The 22,815-nt window shown below is 38.6% G+C and overlaps 1 protein-coding gene and 1 long non-coding RNA gene across 2 annotated transcripts in view; one reads left to right on the top strand and one right to left on the bottom strand.

Annotated features, from left to right (window-relative positions):
* The window catches only part of Lar (tyrosine-protein phosphatase Lar), a 704,213-nt gene extending 696,390 nt beyond the window's left edge, over positions 1-7,823 (top strand). Inside the window, exons 38-39 of the mRNA XM_071659561.1 lie at positions 259-394; positions 4,541-7,823. Coding sequence (XP_071515662.1) covers positions 259-394; positions 4,541-4,609 — 205 coding nt within the window. The 3' untranslated portion in view covers positions 4,610-7,823. The remainder of the gene's footprint in view (positions 1-258; positions 395-4,540) is intronic.
* Positions 7,824-17,658: 9,835 nt separating this feature from the next.
* LOC139747336 (uncharacterized) overlaps positions 17,659-22,815 on the bottom strand; it is a 45,436-nt gene continuing 40,279 nt past the window's right edge. Inside the window, exons 5-6 of the long non-coding RNA XR_011712377.1 lie at positions 20,735-21,114; positions 17,659-20,436 (exon numbers count right to left, since the gene is read on the bottom strand). This is a non-coding gene — a long non-coding RNA (uncharacterized lncRNA). The remainder of the gene's footprint in view (positions 20,437-20,734; positions 21,115-22,815) is intronic.

A 22,815-nucleotide genomic window follows, 5' to 3' on the forward strand; every position in this document is an offset into this window, starting at 1 on the left:
AAAAGGTCCATCTTTTACCTGGATTATTAATTACTTTTATGTATAACAAAAAATTTGTATGTTCAAAAAAAAATCCTTAGTTCATTTACTCATTAAAAGCCAGGTTACAGCAAGATATATTATTATTTATTTTTGCTTATGATGCATTAAGTACATTATTCAAAACTGCCTGTTTCTTCATGTTACATTTATGATTTGTGTCGCTCTGCAAGGTAATCATGATAATTCCTTGGTTATTAATTTAAATCTTTATCGTAGTGCGGGTGTTGGTCGCACTGGGGTATTCATCACTCTGAGTCAGGTTCTGGAGCGCATGCAGTACGAGGGTGTTGTTGACTTGTTCCAGACCGTCCGCAACCTTCGCACGCAACGCCCTGCCATGGTGCAGACAGAGGTGAGTTGTTCTTGAATATCGTAATGATAACTTATTAGTATCTCAGGAGTCAGTAGAAAAAAATGCTCCCACATATCCCCTAAGAGTCATAAAAGGCAAGTGAGGCACTGAAAATCCTTCCCTCCAACAAAACCTTGAAGTTATGAAGGAAAGAGCTACACGAGGATTTATTTTTTTGTCTGAGACTCGCTCATCTGTTTTTCATTGGGCTCACTAGTATGGGAAATAGTGAACATGTGCAAAAGAAAAGAAAGAGCATAGTCAAGAAAATTCTGTCAGCGTAGCTTTTATATGTAGACAACAAATAGAATGTAGTTTATCCATGCTGGAATGTTTTCACTTAGTTTGTATATCTGTATTATCATAGCCATGGTTTACAGCCAAAGCAGGGAAGAACAGTCCTCTGGCTATCTTGTGCACATACCCTCCCGCAACATAACAAATTAATTTATTGTAGCTATGCTTGAAACAGTATGCCCATGGTTCGATTATCATGGATGAGTGAGGGAAATCAATTTAGTGCATGAATAATTATTATATCTCTTTAAGTAAGAGTGTATAACAAATTCTAAAGAGCGAGTCTGTTTTAACCACCTTCATCATCACGTTCTGAAACTTTGCCTTCAAATTCTTCTTTTTCATAAACTAATACAAAAATTCAATTTTATGCATTTCTGTCTCATAGGAAAGGATATCTTGAGCATCAGAGTGTGTATATGTAGTTGTTTATTTATGTCTTCCCCAGGAGTCCCTTCCCTCATTGTGAAACACTCACTCATGGCACTCAAGAACCAACCACATCTTCCAGGCAGAACCATGAGTTTTAAAGTGCTCTGATCATTGCATCAGGCCTAAGATGCTCATAGTGCATCTTGGGCATGAAGGGTCCTTGGGATGAACTGAATCTTTTTTTTATAATGTAGGCATGGATTATGTCCATTGCATAGACAGGAAAATATGACTTTTGTATGGTTTCAGATGGGTGCATGTCAGGGTGGTGTTTAAGGCCTAATTGGTAGGGCAGATGTTAAGGGGTTATCTGGTCATTTCACTGTGTATATACACTTTGTAGGTAATAGTTGGCAGTTGTTAGGCAGCGAGTGTCTAGGAACATGTATTATGGGCACTACCCACCTGGGTATTGGAAGGGTTAGTGACAGCTGCTTACTGATCCAGGTAGCTGTTTTTTCTTTCTGCCTCACCCAGATGTGTCTTGCTGGTATTCTGTTCACAAACATACAAACTCTCCTTATCATACCTAACACTTTATAACAACTCGCGCAACTCATTCATCGTAACCCTAGATTTTCCTATGGTGAGCACTGCATGTTAGCTTGGCCTTTTGGCAGTGTTAGGAGCAGTAGATTGAAGCAGTAGGTGAAAACATTAGACTAGAACAAAGGTAGTGGTAGGAATAAACATTGGGTGGGAGCTCTAGGTAGAAGTAGTAGATTGGAACATAAGGCAGAAACAGTCATAGGAGCAATAGGTAGGAGCCTATGAAAACACTGCACTTGTTAGTTTTGCCCTTTGCTAGTTGCCTGTTAAGGGTGAGGCATTTAAGGCTAAGAAGAGGCACTGGAGTTCATCAGTTACAGGTACCCTTTTACCATGGCCACCCCCTTAAGGTAGTTCTCGAAGGAAACAGACACCATATATATAGATAGATAGGTAAATGTGCTTTGTCAGTGTTATGTGAAGAGAGGTTGCTAAATTGCGAAGCAGGGATAGGGTTTTTAGTTCTGTTTGGGGTGCATAGGAGGAGTCTTGTGCTGATGTGGGCAAAATTGAAAGTAGATTACAAGAGTTGGGTGATTATTAGTGCTTATAGGTAGGTAGTAGTTGGTAGGCAGCCATCAACCAGGAAGGTATATGATCAGCACTACCCACCTGGGTATTGGGAAGGTTACTGATGGCTGCATAGTGAGAAAGCACTTCAGTAGTTGTCAAGTTGCACTCCTCTAACCCAGGTAGCTGTCATTTCTTTCTGCCTCACCCACATGTGGACTGTTGGAATTCTTTTCACAAACATAGAGTTACTACTTGTTACACATAACTTTGACAACACTTAACTCACACAACTTATTCTTTGTAACTCTAGATTTTTCTTTGGTGAGCACTCTTTGCTAACACTGTCTTTTGGCAAAATGGAAGGAGCAATAGAGTGAAGTAGGGACATTAGACAGGAGCATTGAGGAGGAACAATAGGTGGGAGCAGTAGGTAAAAGTAATAGGTGGATCAGTAGCTAGATATATTAAGGAGTAGTAGTCAGTAGGAATGTTAAGGAGCCTTTGAAAACACTGCGTTAGAGTTGCACCCTGCCAGTGGATGTTAAGGGTGAGCCACTAAAAAAGTGGCACTAGGGTTCATCAATTATGGAAACTCTTTTGCTGTGGCCTCCACCTTGAGGGAGTTCCTGAAGGGAATGAGCAGGCATCAGAGAAATGAAATGAAATAAAGAAGAGAGACATGTTTTGGGAGGAGTTGAGCAGATATGTTAGCAATTTTCATTCAAGATATTGAATATTAGTGATGGTTGACTTGAATGCTAGAACGATTATTTTGGCAGTTTAAGGTATAATTGAGGGGCATGAGGTACTCAGTAATGTAAAAGAAAATTGTGAACAGCTTGTGAAGTTATGTGCTGAAAAAGGACTGATGATTGGGAATACCTGCTTTAAAAAGAGGGACATACATAAGAATACATGGGTGAAGAGGGGTATTTGGTAAGCAGTCATTGTTAGATTGTGTACTAACTGGTAGGCTTGCGAAAGAGAAACTATTGTCTTTGAATGTTATGAGAAGGGCACTGTATGTTATGTCTGATCATTACTTGATGATGGAGGGGGTGAAGGTTTGCCAAGACTTTAGGAAAAGAGGAATGATATGGTGGGGAGAGGGTGGTGAAAGTGAGTGGTCTCGGAAAATATGGTTGTACAAAGACATACTAGGTGAGATTAGAATGGCTAATATGAAGGTAAGTGAAATTAGGGAGTGGGTGGGTGAGGAATGGAAGGAACTTAGAAAAGTAGTGTTTACATATGCGAGAAGTGTGTGGTTGTGAGTAGTGAAATATAGTTAAGTTGTTAATGAAAAGTATTTAGGACACCTGAGAGTGGATACAGCAGTATGGAATCAGGGAGCTAAAGTGAGTTGTAGGGTGGGTGAGGTGGCAAAAGTCCTGGGTATATTGAGGAATATGTTGAAAGAGAGATGTCTGTTTAGGCATCTTTGACGGTGCATTAGTCCCTGCTGTGTTATATGGAAACGAGCCTTGGGCTCAAGATAAGAATATACATAACAGGCTTTATGTGTTGGAAATTAAGTGTTTGTGGGCAATATATAAGATAGGTTCAGAGACAGTTGTGGTAAGAAGGAAAGTATGGTTGAAAGCTGAAAAGTGCTGAAGTGGTTTAGGCATAGAGAGAGGATGAGTGAGAAGTTAATAAAGGAAAAGACCTAAATGGAGATGGAAGGATGGAGTAGAGAGGGTTTTGAATGCTTTTAGGGCATGAACATGCAGAAGGGTGTAAGGCATACATGGGATAAAGTGATGTACTACACAGGGGGCAACAGGTCTACATTACCTGTTTTTGGATGGATATGATACATGACAGCTAGAGAGTGGACGTGATGGAATGATGCCATTTCTTTGTTCCTGGCACAGCCTCACTAATACAGGAAACAGCACATAAGTACCTTTGGTGAAGTATCATCGACAGTGGACAACAGGTTGAAGAACTTCCCACTTCAGAAAAGTCTGTCCTTTCCCTGCTTCTGATTGTAACACATTCTTGAAGGTGCAGGAGCCCTGTTAAAAGGGTGTACAAATTATATAACGAAAATTATAAGAAAAGAAATAGAATATGCTTTACATATACAGCTTAAATTCTAGATCTAGGCCAAACGAATTCTAAAGAGGAAAGAATAAAGTTTGCATCCTGAATGGTTCTTATGGGGTCCTAAGTGGAAAAATCTGTACCTGAAGCCTCTTTTTGTTACAGTGCATGGTTTAATAGATAAGTTTTAGTCGCCTCTTTTTGTTACAGTGCATGGTTTAATAGACAAGTTTTAGTCGCCTCTTTTTGTTAGTGCATGGTTTAATGGATAAGTTTTAGTCTCACTAATTATGGTTTTTATTTCAGGAGGAGTACAGGTTCTGCTATCTGGCTGCCCTGGAGTACCTGGACAGTTTTGATCATTTTGTGGACTGACTAATGAGGCCTCCTGGCTCCCGCCCAATGTCTATATGGACCTGAGAGATTTGTCAGGCTAGCTCAGGTGCTGGAGAAAGTGCTGAAAATAAGTTCATAGTGCAGCCAATTGAAATATTTGTGGAGATGCTACAGAGGTGCTGTCTGAAGAATCTATGTGGTGTAATTATGTGTATGACCTTGTGTGTGGCTTAGGCTGAGAAAATCTACAGAGGTACAAAAAATGAAAATGTTAAGCCTTGAGTTAGCACTGCATGGACTCCAAGGAAGTGCAATAAGACAAAAGAGTTGAAATCAAAAATGTTGTGTTGAAAACTGCACCCTCCAACAGAGTATTTCAGTGCAAGCTGATTTGAGAGATGGTTTAAAATAATTATTGCTCTAAAACTGCCAAGCAAGTTCTTTACAGTGATACTATAAGCAAAACCAAGCTGCCTTCCCATAACTAACATAAGTTACAATAAAAAAGCTTCGTAACATTTTAACTCAGCTCATTTAGAAGGCTGAACACTTGCAAATAGTAGCAAGTTCATGGATGTGATATTCCAGTTTGCCATGCAATGATATGACCAAGATGCAACCATGTTTGCCTTTTACCTACATCTGGGGACATAGATAAAAGTCTATGGACCTCATAGGAATGGGAAAATAGCACAAAATATTGCCAAGGAATAGACAGTGAGAATGGAAAATTCAAGTGATCTCAAAATTATTTTCATGTGGTGCTATTTGGTGTGCAGACAACTCACCCACAAATGTGCCAAGTTATGGGCATGGGCATCAACTTGGTTTATAATACATAATGCAGATTGTATTCATGCTAGGTATTTATATTCCTGGAAACAAAATTAGTTCATGCTTATTCAGTGAAAAAGAACTTGTGATTTATTATGTATGAACATTTGATGCAGAAACTAACTGTACTGTTATGAGAAAATGTGACAAAGAATGTGCTCTCAAATTTCTCGCAGAAATCGCATAAATGGAACATCATAAGTGCTTTCACAAACTGTAGTTTTAAGTTAAAAGATGTCTACACACAAAGTACATATAGAATTATATCCTTGTAAATAGGGATAATATCCCATGAACTCTCAACTTTGACCCATTATCGTCAGACCAGAGATGTGAGAAAGTAAAATGCTTTCAATAAGTTTCTATTATGCCATTCCATTTATGAATGTATTTTTTACATTGATTTACTCATGAATATCTGATAGTACGTGTCTTGAAAGATAGCTATACTTTATTTATTATCATGAAAGAGACTGCCATGGAAAAGAATTTTACTGGTTAATGAGAAAATCATTTTAATGAGACTTCCTTTCACATCCTGTGAAATTAACCATGCCCTATTACCATGATGTAATAGGGATTATATTTAAGTTAAATATGTTTTAGTAAATGTTCATTTTTACCCAAATGACAATGCTGCATAATTGTTATAACTACTTCAAGACTCTTAAGTTATAGTACTTATTATTCAGCATTATAGGAAAAATTTTCATACTTCATTCACAATTATGACCATTCCCTTTATATTAACATTTACTTGTACGTTTTGTACAAAATGTGTGTGAGTGAGCAGGTGGGCCAAGTTTGATAAAGCAATATGGGATTAGAAGCATCTTGAAACAAGGTTCAAATTAGCCAGCCAGGTTCCTGTTCTCTTGGAAACCATTTATGTCCAGTGATCATCAGAATCTCTTTTAGATATGACAGTGCAAACAAAAAATAGCATTGACTGGTAGCATGCATGGTCTTTAGTCTTGAAATGTGACATAGCATGTTGGTGTGTGAAAGAGGTTGTGATGAATTTTTTTATCTGTTTGAGTATTAAGTTTTATATGAAGAGATTTCATAAGTAGACATAAAATCCAAGTATGATCTTGACTATAGATCTTGAATAATTTTTTTCAGCTTTGGGAAATAAAAGAATTTTATGTATTTATTTAAAGAAAAGCATGAAAAATTTTTGCAATACATCATAGGTATAAGTTTTGTGACTTATAAAATGCATATCATCTTTACCATTTTCATTATTAAATAGTCAACATACATCATAAAATGAGATGCAATTGGATCAATATTGATTTATCATTTTCTCTGCATCTGGTCTTTGGTTTCTCAAGCATACCAGGTACTTTTGAGGAAAATGGGAAGCTGTTATGGATAATTTCTTGTAATGACTCCATCCAGTTATGGCAGTTGGGAGTGGTGGTTGACAGTACACTGAAAATTAATTCCTACACATATCAAATTTTACTTTGAGATGCTGTGATCCCTTCCAGAATGTAATTGTGAAGAAAGCAGTATATAAGCAGCCTTCATGATAAAGTGTCTTATGAGTAGTATGCCATGAGAATGCTGTATGGAAATTTTGTTGTACATAACAGACAGCAGTCAGTTAAGAAATGCATGACTTAACATTTTCCTCAATTCCACCCAGTTGCTGAAATGGCTGGTTACATTGTTGTTACTCCAAGCAATAGATGCAATTTGTAAAAATTTCATTCACATTCATCAAAGAAATGACAATAGCCATTTTGTACAGATTCTTACCCATAACTGTTGAACTAAAATTGCAGTGGAATTTTTTTTGTATTGCATTTTTTGTGTGCATTTGTGTTATGACAGACCTTACAAACAAAGAGGCTAGCACATGGCATTTCTGGATAACCATATATAAATATTGTTTACATATTGTTTGTGGGTTTCTGTTGGCTTTTCTTTTGCTTCATTTAGAATCACTACCACCTCAGATCAACTGCCATTAAGCTATGGGGATACATGAGAGCAGACTCAGCTAACCACTTTGCTCTCTGTCATGCACTGCTGACTGGAACATGAGATTGCCTCTCATACCACCCTGAGCCAAGCACTCTTGCTATTACATTTTTTATTTAATATAAACATCATTTTGTAAAAATATGTTTGAAAATAAGCCACAGGTAATGTTTCTTTGTCCATTAAACTTCATATTTGGTTTGTGATAAGGAGAGAGGTACTACAACCTTGTTATTTGGTAACCTGTATACAATATTATATTTACATTGCACATATTTTCTTATTTAGGGAAGGTATGAGAGGCATCACTTATCAAAATTCCTCTACCCATGCCTATAACATTGTTTTGTTTTTACCTAGCTAGCAATATTTTGTAATTCACACATGTGATGTAACATATTGTAAGAATAAAATGGAAATTATGAAATGGATTTTATAATTATATAGGTAAACAAAAAAATTTCCGTGAAACATTGCATATATAATTACTTGACTGTCCCAAGATTCCTAGATATACCTCTTCCTTCTTGCCACTTATTCCTTATGTACCAAACATTCATTAGAGCCTTCCATTGTCTTTAGTAGAAAGGTGAGTTTGGAATGGATATATGAAACAGAAACATAATTATTATATATGTATATGTCTGTGTGTGTATATATATGTATACATTGAGATGTATAGGTATGTATATTTGCGTGTGTGGACGTGTATGTACATACTTGTGTATATACATGTGTATGGGGGTGGGTTGGGCCATTCTTTCGTCTGTTTCCTTGTGCTACCTCGCAAATGCGGGAGACAGCGACAAAGCAAAATAAATAAATAGAATAAATATATATATATATATATATATATGTACATATATATATATATATTGGAAAGGATCACACTTTTGCGTGTGATCAAGATATTCCTATGAGTCCGCGAGGAAAATGAAACACGAAAAGTTCCCAAGTGCACTTTCGTGTAATAATCACATCATCAGGGGAGACACAAGAGAGAAATATAACAGTCAGTTGACATACATTGAAGAGACGAAGCTAGGACGCCATTTGGTAAACATGTGATTGTCCAAAACATACAACAAGCGTTCATAAACTTATCATTTTACAAATCTTATCAACAATAAGGTTATCTAATTTGTATAGACCATCACTAATATTAAGATTATAATTCTTTGTGCATTTAATAATAGAAGATTCAATGATATTTCTCTTGGTAATAGAGTTAATACCCGAGATGGCGTTACTCCAGTCAATGCAATGATCATAGTTTTTAACATGATTAAACAAGGCATTTGATTCTTGTCCCGTTCTTATACTATATTTATGTTGCTTAAGTCTAACAGAAAGATCTTTACCAGTCTGGCCAACATAAAATTTATCAGTTTCCACAAGGCACTTTATAGATGCAACCAAGAGAATTTTCTGGTGAATTCCTGATTAAGATATTCTTTATAGTATTATTGTTGCTCAAGGCAACATTTACATTAAAGGATTTAAGCAACATGGGAAACAAAGTGAAATTATTATTAAAAGGGAGAACTAAAAGATTCTTGGTGTCAATGGGAGGTTTGGGCTCAACTCTATAGAATGATTTCTTTGCTAACTTAAGGGATTTATCAATGAAAGATCTAGGGTACTTTAACTTAGATCCGATAGAATATATCTTCTCAAACTCATCATCAATGAACTCTGGACTGCAAATACGTAATGCCCTAAGGAACATAGATTGAAATGATGATAATTTAACTCTGTCATGTTGAGATGAGTAATAATGGATATATGAGCATACATTGGTGGGTTTTCTGTATATGCTAAACTTAAACTTGTTTCCTTGTCTATGGATCATGCAATCTAAAAATGGTAACAAACCATTATTTTCATTTTCTACAGTAAATTTGATGGAAGGTACTAAATTGTTAAGTAAGGGGAGAAATATTTGTAAATTTTCATTTGTTGGCCAAACACAAAGAACATCATCTACATACCTAAACCAAATTGCATTAGAAGGTAAGATATCCTATAGTAATTTTGTTTCAAAAAATTCCATATAAAGATTACTTAGTACAGGTGAAAGAGGGTTACCCATTGCCATACCAAATTTTTGAGCATAATAATCTCCATTAAATTGAAATACACAGTCTTTTATACACAATTTTATCAGTTCAATGAAATTAGACTTTGAAACAGGTAAATGAATATCATTCAAGACATCAAATAAATATTCTAAAAGGTCATCAACTGGAACTTTAGTAAAAAGTGAGGAAACATCAAAGCTAACTAGTTTGAAATCAATATTACCCTTTAGTGGGTAAGGTATCAAATTCTAATATCATGAACAATATAGATTTAGTCAACAAGCTAAACAATATCAATATTAATTTTGATTCCAAACTAGTTAGCTTTGATGTTTCCTCACTTTTCACTAAAGTTCCAGTTGATGACCTTTTAGAATATTTATTTGATGTCTTGGATGATATTCATTTACCTGTTTCAAAGGCTAATTTCAATAAACTGATAAAATTGTGTATAAAAGACTGTGTATTTCAATTTAATGGAGATTATTATGGTCAAAAATTTGGTATGGCAATGGGTAACCCTCTTTCACCTGTACTAAGTAATCTTTATATGGAATTTTTTGAAACAAAATTACTAAAGGATATCTTACCTTCTAATGCAATTTGGTTTAGGTATGTAGATGATGTTCTTTGTGTTTGGCCAACAAGTGAAAATTTACAAATATTTCTCCCGTGTTTGGCCAACAAATGAAAATTTACAAATATTTCTCCCCTTACTTAACAATTTAGTACCTTCCATCAAATTTACTGTAGAAAATGAAAATAATGGTTTGTTACCATTTTTAGATTGCATGATCCATAGACAAGGAAACAAGTTTAGGTTTAGCATATACAGAAAACCCACCAATGTATACTCATATATCCATTATTACTCATCTCAACATGACAGAGTTAAATTATCATCATTTCAATCTATGTTCCTTAGGGCATTACGTATTTGCAGTCCAGAGTTTATTGATGATGAGTTTGAGAAGATATATTCTATCGGATCTAAGTTAAAGTACCCTAGATCTTTCATTGATAAATCCCTTAAGTTAGCAAAGAAATCATTTTACAGAGGTGAGCCCAAACTTCCCATTGACACCAAGAATCTTTTAGTTCTCCCTTTTAATAATAATTTCACTTTGCTTCCCATGTTGCTTAAATCCTTTAATGTAAATGTTGCCTTGAGCAACAATAATACTATAAAGAATATCTTAATCAGGAATTCACCAGAAAATTCTCTTGGTTGCATCTATAAAGTGCCTTGTGGAAACTGTGATAAATTTTATGTTGGTCAGACTGGTAAGGATCTTTCTGTTAGACTTAAGCAACATAAATATAGTATAAGAACGGGACAAGAATCAAATGCCTTGTTTAATCATGTTAAAAACTATGATCATTGTATTGACTGGAGTAACGCCATCTCAGTTATTAACTCTAACTCTATTACCAAGAGAAATATCATTGAATCTTCTATTATTAAATACACAAAGAATTATAATCTTAATATTGGTTAAGGTCTATACAAATTAGATAACTTTATTGTAGATAAGATTTGTAAAATGATAAGTTTATGAACGCTTGTTGTATGTTTTGGACAATCATGTTTACCAAACGGTGTCCTAGCTTCATCTCTTCGATGTATATCAACTGACTGTTATATTTCTCTCTTGTGTCTCCCCTGATGATGTGATTATTACATGAAAGTGCACTTGGGAACTTTTCGTGTTTCATTTTCCCCGTGGACTCATAGGTATAAGTTTGTTGAGTATTCCTGGTAAATTATATGGGAGGGTATTGATTGATAGGGTGAAGGCATGTACAGAGCATCAGATTGGGGAAGAGCAGTGTGGTTTCAGAAGTGGTAGAGGATGTGTGGATCAGGTGTTTGCTTTGAAGAATGTATGTGAGAAATACTTAGAAAAGCAAATGGATTTGTATGTAGCTTTTATGGATCTGGAGAAGGCATATGATAGAGTTGATAGAGATGCTCTGTGGAAGGTATTAAGAATATATGGTGTGGGAGGCAAGTTGTTAGAAGCAGTGAAAAGTTTTTATCGAGGTTGTAAGGCATGTGTACGTGTAGGAAGAGAGGAAAGTGATTGGTTCTCAGTGAATGTAGGTTTGCGGCAGGGGTGTGTGATGTCTCCATGGTTGTTTAATTTGTTTATGGATGGGGTTGTTAGGGAGGTGAATGCAAGAGTTTTGGAAAGAGGGGCAAGTATGAAGTCTGTTGGGGATGAGAGAGCTTGGGAAGTGAGTCAGTTGTTGTTCGCTGATGATACAGCGCTGGTGGCTGATTCATGTGAGAAACTGCAGAAGCTGGTGACTGAGTTTGGTAAAGTGTGTGAAAGAAGAAAGTTAAGAGTAAATGTGAATAAGATCAAGGTTATTAGGTACAGTAGGGTTGAGGGTCAAGTCAATTGGGAGGTAAGTTTGAATGGAGAAAAACTGGAGGAAGTAAAGTGTTTTAGATATCTGGGAGTGGATCTGGCAGCGGATGGAACCATGGAAACGGAAGTGGATCATAGGGTGGGGGAGGGGGCGAAAATCCTGGGAGCCTTGAAGAATGTGTGGAAGTCGAGAACATTATCTCGGAAAGCAAAAATGGGTATGTTTGAAGGAATAGTGGTTCCAACAATTTTGTATGGTTGCGAGGCGTGGGCTATGGATAGAGTTGTGTGCAGGAGGGTGGATGTGCTGGAAATGAGATGTTTGAGGACAATGTGTGGTGTGAGGTGGTTTGATCGAGTAAGTAACGTAAGGGTAAGAGAGATGTGTGGAAATAAAAAGAGCGTGGTTGAGAGAGCAGAAGAGGGTGTTTTGAAATGGTTTGGGCACATGGAGAGAATGAGTGAGGAAAGATTGACCAAGAGGATACATGTGTCGGAGGTGGAGGGAACGAGGAGAAGTGGGAGACCAAATTGGAGGTGGAAAGATGGAGTGAAAAAGATTTTGTGTGATCGGGGCCTGAACATGCAGGAGGTGAAAGGAGGGCAAGGAATAGAGTGAATTGGATCGATGTGGTATACCGGGGTTGACATGCTGTCAGTGGATTGAATCAGGGCATGTGAAGCGTCTGGGGTAAACCATGGAAAGCTGTGTAGGTATGTATATTTGCGTGTGTGGACGTGTATGTATATACATGTGTATGGGGGTGGGTTGGGCCATTTCTTTCGTCTGTTTCCTTGCGCTACCTCGCAAACGCGGGAGACAGCGACAAAGCAAAAAAAAAAAAAAAAAAAAAAAATATATATATATATATATATATATATATATATATATATATATATATATAAAAGCAAATGGATTTGTATGTAGCATTTATGGATCTGGAGAAGGCATATGATAGAGTTGATAGAGATGCTCTGAGGAAGGTATTAAGAATATATGGTGTGGGAGGCAAGTTGTTAGAAGCAGTGAAAAGTTTTTATTGAGGATGTAAGGCATGTGTACGTGTAGGAAGAGAGGAAAGTGATTGGTTCTCAGTGAATGTAGGTTTGCGGCAGGAGTGTGTGATGTCTCCATGGTTGTTTAATTTGTTTATGGATGGGGTTGTTAGGGAGGTGAATGCAAGAGTTTTGGAAAGAGGGGCAAGTATGAAGTCTGTTGGGGATGAGAGAGCTTGGGAAGTGAGTCAGTTGTTGTTCGCTGATGATACAGCGCTGGTGGCTGATTCATGTGAGAAACTGCAGAAGCTGGTGACTGAGTTTGGTAAAGTGTGTGAAAGAAGAAAGTTAAGAGTAAATGTGAATAAGAGCAAGGTTATCAGGTACAGTAGGGTTGAGGGTCAAGTCAATTGGGAGGTAAGTTTGAATTAAGAAAAACTGGAGGAAGTAAAGTGTTTTAGATATCTGGGAGTGGATCTGGCAGCGGATGGAACCGTGGAAGCGGAAGTGGATCATAGGGTGGGGGAGGGGGCGAAAATTCTGGGAGCCTTGAAGAATGTGTGGAGGTCGAGAACATTATCTCGGAAAGCAAAAATGGGTATGTTTGAAGGAATAGTGGTTCCAACAATGTTGTATGGTTGCGAGGCGTGGGCTATGGATAGAGTTGTGCGCAGGAGGATGGATGTGCTGGAAATGAGATGTTTGAGGACAATGTGTGGTGTGAGGTGGTTTGATCGAGTGAGTAACGTAAGGGTAAGAGAGATGTGTGGAAATAAAAAGAGCGTGGTTGAGAGAGCAGAAGAGGGTGTTTTGAAGTGGCTTGGGCACATGGAGAGAATGAGTGAGGAAAGATTGACCAAGAGGATATATGTGACGGAGGTGGAGGGAACGAGGAGAAGAGGGAGACCAAATTGGAGGTGGAAAGATGGAGTGAAAAAGATTTTGTGTGATCGGGGCCTGAACATGCAGGAGGGTGAAAGGAGGGCAAGGAATAGAGTGAATTGGAGCGATGTGGTATACCGGGGTTGTCGTGCTGTCAGTGGATTGAATCAAGGCATGTGAAGCGTCTGGGGTAAACCATGGAAAGTTGTGTAGGTATGTATATTTGCGTGTGTGGACGTATGTATATACATGTGTATGGGGGGGGGTTGGGCCATTTCTTTCGTCTGTTTCCTTGCGCTACCTCGCAAACGCGGGAGACAGCGACAAAGTATAATAATAATATAATAAGAATATATATTTTATTTTTTTTTTGCTGTCTCCCGCATTTGCGAGGTAGCGCAAGGAAACAGACGAAAGAAATGGCCCAACCCACCCCCATACACATGTATATACATACGTCCACACACGCAATTATACATACCTACACAGCTTTCCATGGTTTACCCCAGACTCTTCACATGCCCTGATTCAATCCACTGACACCACGTCAACCCCGGTATACCACATCGATCCAATTCACTCTATTCCTTGCCCTCCTTTCACCCTCCTGCATGTTCAGGCCCCGATCACACAAAATCTTTTTCACTCCATCTTTCCACCTCCAATTTGGTCTCCCTCTTCTCCTCGTTCCCTCCACCTCCGTCACATATATCCTCTTGGTCAATCTTTCCTCACTCATTCTCTCCATGTGCCCAAGCCACTTCAAAACACCCTCTTCTGCTCTCTCAACCACGCTCTTTTTATTTCCACACATCTCTCTTACCCTTACGTTACTCACTCGATCAAACCACCTCACACCACACATTGTCCTCAAACATCTCATTTCCAGCACATCCATCCTCCTGCGCACAACTCTATCCATAGCCCACGCCTCGCAACCATACAACATTGTTGGAACCACTATTCCTTCAAACATACCCATTTTTGCTTTCCGAGATAATGTTCTCGACTTCCACACATTCTTCAAGGCCCCCAGAATTTTCGCCCCCTCCCCCACCCTATGATCCACTTCCGCTTCCATGGTTCCATCCGCTGCCAGATCCACTCCCAGATATCTAAAACACTTCACTTCCTCCAGTTTTTCTCCATTCAAACTCACCTCCCAATTGACTTGACCCTCAACCCTACTGTACCTAATAACCTTGCTCTTATTCACATTTACTCTTAACTTTCTTCTTCCACACACTTTACCAAACTCAGTCACCAGCTTCTGCAGTTTCTCACATGAATCAGCCACCAGCGCTGTATCATCAGCGAACAACAACTGACTCACTTCCCAAGCTCTCTCATCCCCAACAGACTTCATACTTGCCCCTCTTTCCAAAACTCTTGCATTTACCTCCCTAACAACCCCATCCATAAACAAATTAAACAACCATGGAGACATCATACACCCCTGCCGCAAACCTACATTCACTGAGAACCAATCACTTTCCTCTCTTCCTACACGTACACATGCCTTACATCCTCGATAAAAACTTTTCACTGCTTCTAACAACTTTCCTCCCCACACCATATATTCTTAATACCTTCCACAGAGCATCTCTATCAACTCTATCATATGCCTTCTCCAGATCCATAAATGCTACATACAAATCCATTTGCTTTTCTAAGTATTTCTCACATACATTCTTCAAAGCAAACACCTGATCCACACATCCTCTACCACTTCTGAAACCACACTGCTCTTCCCCAATCTGATGCTCTGTACATGCCGTCACCCTCTCAATCAATACCCTCCCATATAATTTACCAGGAATACTCAACAAACTTATACCTCTGTAATTTGAGCACTCACTCTTATCCCCTTTGCCTTTGTACAATGGCACTATGCACGCATTCCGCCAATCCTCAGGCACCTCACCATGAGTCATACATACATTAAATAACCTTACCAACCAGTCAACAATACAGTCACCCCCTTTTTTAATAATATATATATATATATATATATATATATATATAAGAGTAAATGTGAATAAGAGCAAGGTTATTAGGTACAGTAGAGGTGAGGGTCAAGTCAATTGGGAGGTGAGTTTGAATGGAGAAAAACTGGAGGAAGTGAAGTGTTTTAGATATCTGGGAGTGGATCTGTCAGCGGATGGAACCATGGAAGCGGAAGTGGGTCATAGGGTGGGGGAGGGGGCGAAAATTTTGGGAGCCTTGAAAAATGTGTGGAAGTCGAGAACATTATCTCGGAAAGCGAAAATGGGTATGTTTGAGGGAATAGTGGTTCCAACAATGTTGTATGGTTGCGAGGCGTGGGCTATGGATAGAGGTGTGCGCAGGAGGATGGATGTGCTGGAAATGAGATGTTTGAGGACAATGTGTGGTGTGAGGTGGTTTGATCGAGTAAGTAACGTAAGGGTAAGAGAGATGTGTGGAAATAAAAAGAGCGTGGTTGAGAGAGCAGAAGAGGGTGTTTTGAAATGGTTTGGGCACATGGAGAGAATGAGTGAGGAGAGATTGACCAAGAGGATATATGTGTCGGAGGTGGAGGGAACGAGGAGAAGAGGGAGACCAAATTGGAGGTGGAAAGATGGAGTGAAAAAGATTTTGTGTGATCGGGGCCTGAACATGCAGGAGGGTGAAAGGAGGGCAAGGAATAGAGTGAATTGGAGTCATGTGGTATACAGGGGTTGACGTGCTGTCAGTGGATTGAATCAAGGCATGTGAAGCGTCTGGGGTAAACCATGGAAAGCTGTGTAGGTATGTATATTTGCGTGTGTGGACGTGTGTATGTACATGTGTATGGGGGGGGGGGAGGTTGGGCCATTTCTTTCGTCTGTTTCCTTGCGCTACCTCGCAAACGCGGGAGACAGCGACAAAGTATAAAAAAAAAAAAAAAAAAAAAAAAAAAATATATATATATATATAATATATATATATATATATAATATATATATATATATATATATATATATATATATATATATATATATATATATATATATATATATATATATATATATATTATCCCTGGGGATAGGGGAGAAAGAATACTTCCCATGTATTCCCTGTGTGTCATAGAAGGCGACTAAAAGGGAAGGGAGCAGGGGGCTGGAAATCCTCCCCTCTCAAGTTTTTTTAATTTTCCAAAAGAAGGAATAGAGAAGGGGGCCAGGTGAGGATATTCCCTCAAAGGCCCAGTCCTCTGTTCTTAAAGCTACCTCGCTAATGTGGGAAATGGCGAACAGTATGAAAGAAATGGTATGAAATATATATATATATATTTTTTTTTTTTCAAACTATTCGCCATTTCCCGCGTTAGCGAGGTAGCGTTAAGAACAGAGGACTGGGCCATTGAGGCAATATCCTCACCTGGCCCCCTTCTCTGTTCCTTCTTTTGGAAAATTAAAAAAAATTGAGAGGGGAGGATTTCCAGCCCCCTGCTCTATACATATATATATATATATATATTTATTCATTTATTTATTTATTTTGCTTTGTCGCTGTCTGCCGCATCAGCGAGGTAGCGCAAGGAAACAGATGAAAGAACTCCTTCTTCTGTTTCCCCTTTTAGAAAGTTAAAATACAAGGAGGGGAGGGTTTCTAGCCCCCCGCTCCCGTCCCCTTTAGTCGCCTTCTACGACATGTGAGGAATGCGTGGGAAGTATTCTTTCTCCCTCATCCCCAGGGATAATATATATATATATATATATATTTATTCATTTATTTATTTTGCTTTGTCGCTGTCTCCCGCGTTAGCGAGGTAGCGCAAGGAAACAGACGAAAGAATGGCCCAACCCGCCCACATACACATGTATATACATACACGTCCACACACGCAAATATACATACCTATACATCTCAATGTACACATATATATACGCACACAGACATATACATATGTACACATGTACATAATTCATACTGTCTGCCTTTATTTGTTCCCATCGCCACCTCGCCACACATGGAATAACAACCCCCTCCCCCCTCATGTGTGTGAGGTAGTGCTAGGAAAAGACAACAAAGGCCCCATTCGTTCACACTCAGTCTCTAGCTGTCATGTAATAATGCACCGAAACCACAGCTCCCTTTCCACATCCAGGCCCCACAGAACTTTCCATGGTTTACCCCAGACGCTTCACATGCCCTGGTTCAATCCAATGACAGCACGTCGACCCCGGTATACCACATCGTTCCAATTCACTCTATTCCTTGCACGCCTTTCACCCTCCTGCATGTTCAGGCCCTGATCACTCAAAATCTTTTTCACTCCATCTTTCCTCCTCCAATTTGGTCTCCCACTTCTCCTCGTTCCCTCCATCTCTGACACATATATCCTCTTGGTCAATCTTTCCTCACTCATTCTCTCCATGTGACCAAACCATTTCAAAATATGAATATATATTTATTTATTTTATTTATTTTGCTTTGTCGCTGTCTCCCGCATTAGCAAGGCAGCGCAAGGAAACAGACGAAAGAAATGGCCCCACCCACCCACATACACATGTATATGCATACACATCCACACACGCAAATATACCTACCCATACATCTCAATGTACACATATATATACACACAAAGACATATACATATATACACATGTACATAATTCATATTGTCTGCCTTTATTTATTCCCATCGCCACCTCCCCACACATGGAATAACAACCCTCTCCCCCCCCTCATGTGTGCGAGGTAGCGCTAGGAAAAGACAACAAAGGCCCCATTCGTTCACACTCAGTCTCTAGCTGTCATGTAATAATGCACCGAAACCACAGCTCCCTTTCCACATCCAGGCCCCACAGAACTTTCCATGGTTTACCCCAGATGCTTCACATGCCCTGGTTCAATCCACTGACAGCACGTCAACCCCTGTATACCACATCGTTCCAATTCACTCTATTCCTTGCACGTCCTTCACCCTCTTGCATGTTCAGGCCCCAATCACTCAAAATCTCTTTCACTCCATCTTTCCACCTCCAATTTGGTCTCCCACTTCTCCTCGTTCCCTCCATCTCTGACACATATATCCTCTTGGTCAATCTTTCCTCACTCATTCTCTCCATGTGACCAAACCATTTCAAAATATGAATATATATTTATTTATTTTATTTATTTTGCTTTGTCGCTGTCTCCCGCATTAGCAAGGCAGCGCAAGGAAACAGACGAAAGAAATGGCCCAACCCACCCACATACACATGTATATGCATACACATCCACACACGCAAATATACCTACCCATACATCTCAATGTACACATATATATACACACAGAGACATATACATATATACACATGTACATAATTCATATTGTCTGCCTTTATTTATTCCCATCGCCACCTCGCCACACATGGAATAACAACCCTCTCCCCCCCCTCATGTGTGTGAGGTAGCGCTAGGAAAAGACAACAAAGGCCCCATTCGTTCACACTCGGTCTCTAGCTGTCATGTAATAATGCACCGAAACCACAGCTCCCTTTCCACATCCAGGCCCCACAGAACTTTCCATGGTTTACCCCAGACGCTTCACATGCCCTGGTTCAATCCACTGACAGCACGTCAACCCCAGTATACCACATCGTTCCAATTCACTCTATTCCTTGCATGTCCTTCACCCTCCAGCATGTTCAGGCCCCAATCACTCAAAATCTCTTTCACTCCATCTTTCCACCTCCAATTTGGTCTCCCACTTCTCCTCGTTCCCTCCATCTCTGACACATATATCCTCTTGGTCAATCTTTCCTCACTCATTCTCTCCATGTGACCAAACCATTTCAACACACCCTCTTCTGTTCAAGCAGATTTGTCATATGAGTGATTTCATCAAAAACCACGCTGAGCATTGTTTATTAAGTGGTGGTGCTCTAAATGATTTACATTTCCACCTCAAATGATGGTTTGCATAAATTTAACAACAACAGAGGATTTGCTGATTATACAGGAATATCCAGGCAGTGCCATATTACCTTTTTTTGAAACAAGTGTTACATTGGCAAACTTTCTTTCACCTGGAACTTTCCCTGTAGCAAGTGACTTACTGAAAAGATCAATGAAGGGCTTAACTAGTTATAATTTTTTGCCAGTTTCATTGTACTCATACAAAACTCATCAGGACCTGCCATGTTATTTATTCTAATTCTGTTTATTACTGAGAGTATCCAACTTTTAAAACACTTTGTTGCAAAATATTCTCCTCTCTTATCAATGAAACTGGCTGGATTCAGGACATGAGTTGTGTATTCATTTGTAAATACAGATGCAAATATGTCATTAAAATTTTTGCCATGGCTTCACTGTCTTGAAGCAAGTCACTGTTTTCAGTAATTAATGGAACCATTTGACTAGGTAATAACTCTTGCTTCTCACCTAACAATGAAACTTTAGGGTTTCTTTTGCTATTTTCACTTTATATGGGTAATACTGACATTCTACGTTGTCATATATATCTTAGTTTCTCCACATATATTTACCTAACACTCTATCAAGCTGGTTATTTGACTCTCTGAGTTTATTATGAGCTATTTCTTAGACAACAGGCACTTACTTAGTTCAATGCTCCACCACCTTGGCTTCATTTTAAGAAAGAGACCATCTTCTTCAGATGGCACACATTCCCTTTCCTGGTCTGAAAGTTTTACCTAAGCGTTTTCAAGCAACTGCCATGTTGTATTCAATGACGACATCATCCAAGATTTGCCTGTAAAGAACAATGTGATCATTTAAAATTTGTGAGTTTGCAGTTGGGCACTCTACAATTATCATATGGATCAGTATTACATGCAATGTTGAAAGTGAACCTCAAAACTAATTTGTTGGTGATCACTTGTGCCAAACTTTTCTCCAACTTCAATATATTAACAAGATCCTCATTTGTAGCTAGAGCTAAATCTAAAATGTTCTCATCATGAGTAGGTTTCTCAACAAATATGATAAAGGTACATAGTTAGTATCTGTATGACAAATAACAAGTTATTATTATTAGTACTAACACAAACCTCCTCTATAGTGTCAGCAACATCATATACCCTTGAACCTCGAAAACAATAACATTCGTTGTTCGAAGGTTTCCAGGCGCAGAATTCCTCAAACTGTCCTTAGATCATAGCGCTGCTGCTGAGCCTTATTTCATGTTCATTGTCCTTGACATCTTCCAAGGTTTAAAACAAATTTTTTTGTGATAATTGGCATCAAAGGTTTCAGGGTTTCACATCTCGTTGCACTACTTGGAAGGGTCAGCTTTCTTGAGTGAGAAGAGGATTACTTCTGGATATCTCAACACCCACAGCATTGCTTCCTAAGATTAATGGCTCACTCCCTTATGCACTCAGCATGCAGGATTTATGCTGAATTTGGTATGTCCTCTCAGACATCTACCCTGTGGGTTAAAACAATTATTTATCAGTGACTGCAGCCATCTTTTCCTCCAAGGTTCATCTATCCATGCAAAACCTGCAAATCACAGGTATCACAAGATTATTCTAAAGTGAATGCCAAACATCTTGCTGCATCCAAAACACTGTTGACCTGCTAGCATGTTGAAAATAAGACTTAGTAAAAGATCTGAAGGATGGTCACCGAACTTTAAGAACACAAACCAAGTTCCTATGCTTCATGAGCAATACAATATTGTGTTTCCTCAAGTGTCCTGAACATGTATATATTTTTTTCAAGCATCTGCTTAATGTTCCTACCTACTACTCCTATCTACTGCCTCTACCATCTTGCCAAAAGGCAGGGCAAACACATAACAATCAACACAGGAAAATCCCGAGTTATTGAGAAAGAGCTGTGTGAAATAAATGGTCATGTGTTATGCGTGACAAGGAAAGATTATACATTTGGGAATGTAATACCAGTAGTCCATATGTGGGCAAGGCAAAAAGAAAATGGAAACACAGCTACCTGGGTCAGAGAATGCAACATGACAACCACTGAAATGTTGGCTCACTAATTAGCCATCATAAACCCTCCCAATACGCAGGTAGGTAGTGCTGGTGATATACATCTGTGCTCGGTACTTGCACACCAACTCTAACATATCATACAACTTTTCAAACAAAACTTGCAAGAAATTTTTCTCCCATGTATAAACACAAATATACAATAACTGTTCCTCATGTTTTTTGCACCTTGTCTTCAAATCTATCTAGAATTTCTTAGTAAAAACTTGTATTGGGCAACCCAGTATAGATGTGAAGTATGGTAACATTTGCTTACTTCACCAATTGCCTGCAATCATCAAAGTATGAATTCTCTATACTTAGAATTTGGCCTTAGGTTTCAGACTCTGCTGTTCCTTGAGATCACAATATAGGATAGTTACACTCTGTCCAATCCACCCCAAGCAAGATCCCATTGGGAAATGAGCTATGAAGCTCATTGCAGTTGGCCCTTTGGTTTCAATGATTAGGATAATAATGGTATTATTTAGATTTCTGGATGTGTTCCCTTATTTCCGTTGATAATGAGTGGTTATATCTAAGCTGGTTTCTTTGTTATGTGAAGTGTGTACCTTATGAAGAGAAGTTTGCATTATATTTCTATTTCCTTTTGGTTTGTTCTTTTTGCCGCTGATAAAGTGTGTATCTGTGTGATTTAGGGATAGGAAATCACCTATAGTGAAGTTTCCATGTACTGTATGAAATCTGGCTAATCAACTTTCCTGGAGTTTAAGGCTTTTTGATGGGTGGATGGGCCATGTGGAGTGTTATCAGGATGGGCATGTGCTCAGAAAACAGTTCATATGGTGTTCCCCAAGTGATCCTTGATCGTAATGTGAGTAAAAAGAAGGTGGCATCTGTTGAGGTTGGCTGCTAGAGGTTGTAGACTGAGAGACTGGTTGGCTAGTTGCATAGGATGAAGATATTAAAAGGTTGCAATTGTTTTATAAATAATTTGCTTCCAAGACATTCAGCAAGGTATAGCCAGGAAACAGATGAAGAATGGCCCATCCACTCATATACACATATACAACACATATACATACATATCAACATTTTTTTTTTTTTTTTTTTTTTTTTTTATACTTTGTCGCTGTCTCCCGCGCTTGCGAGGTAGCGCAAGGAAACAGACGAAA

The sequence above is a fragment of the Panulirus ornatus genome, chromosome 68 (assembly GCF_036320965.1).
Source record: "Panulirus ornatus isolate Po-2019 chromosome 68, ASM3632096v1, whole genome shotgun sequence".
In the NCBI taxonomy this organism is placed as follows: Eukaryota; Metazoa; Arthropoda; class Malacostraca; order Decapoda; family Palinuridae; genus Panulirus; species Panulirus ornatus.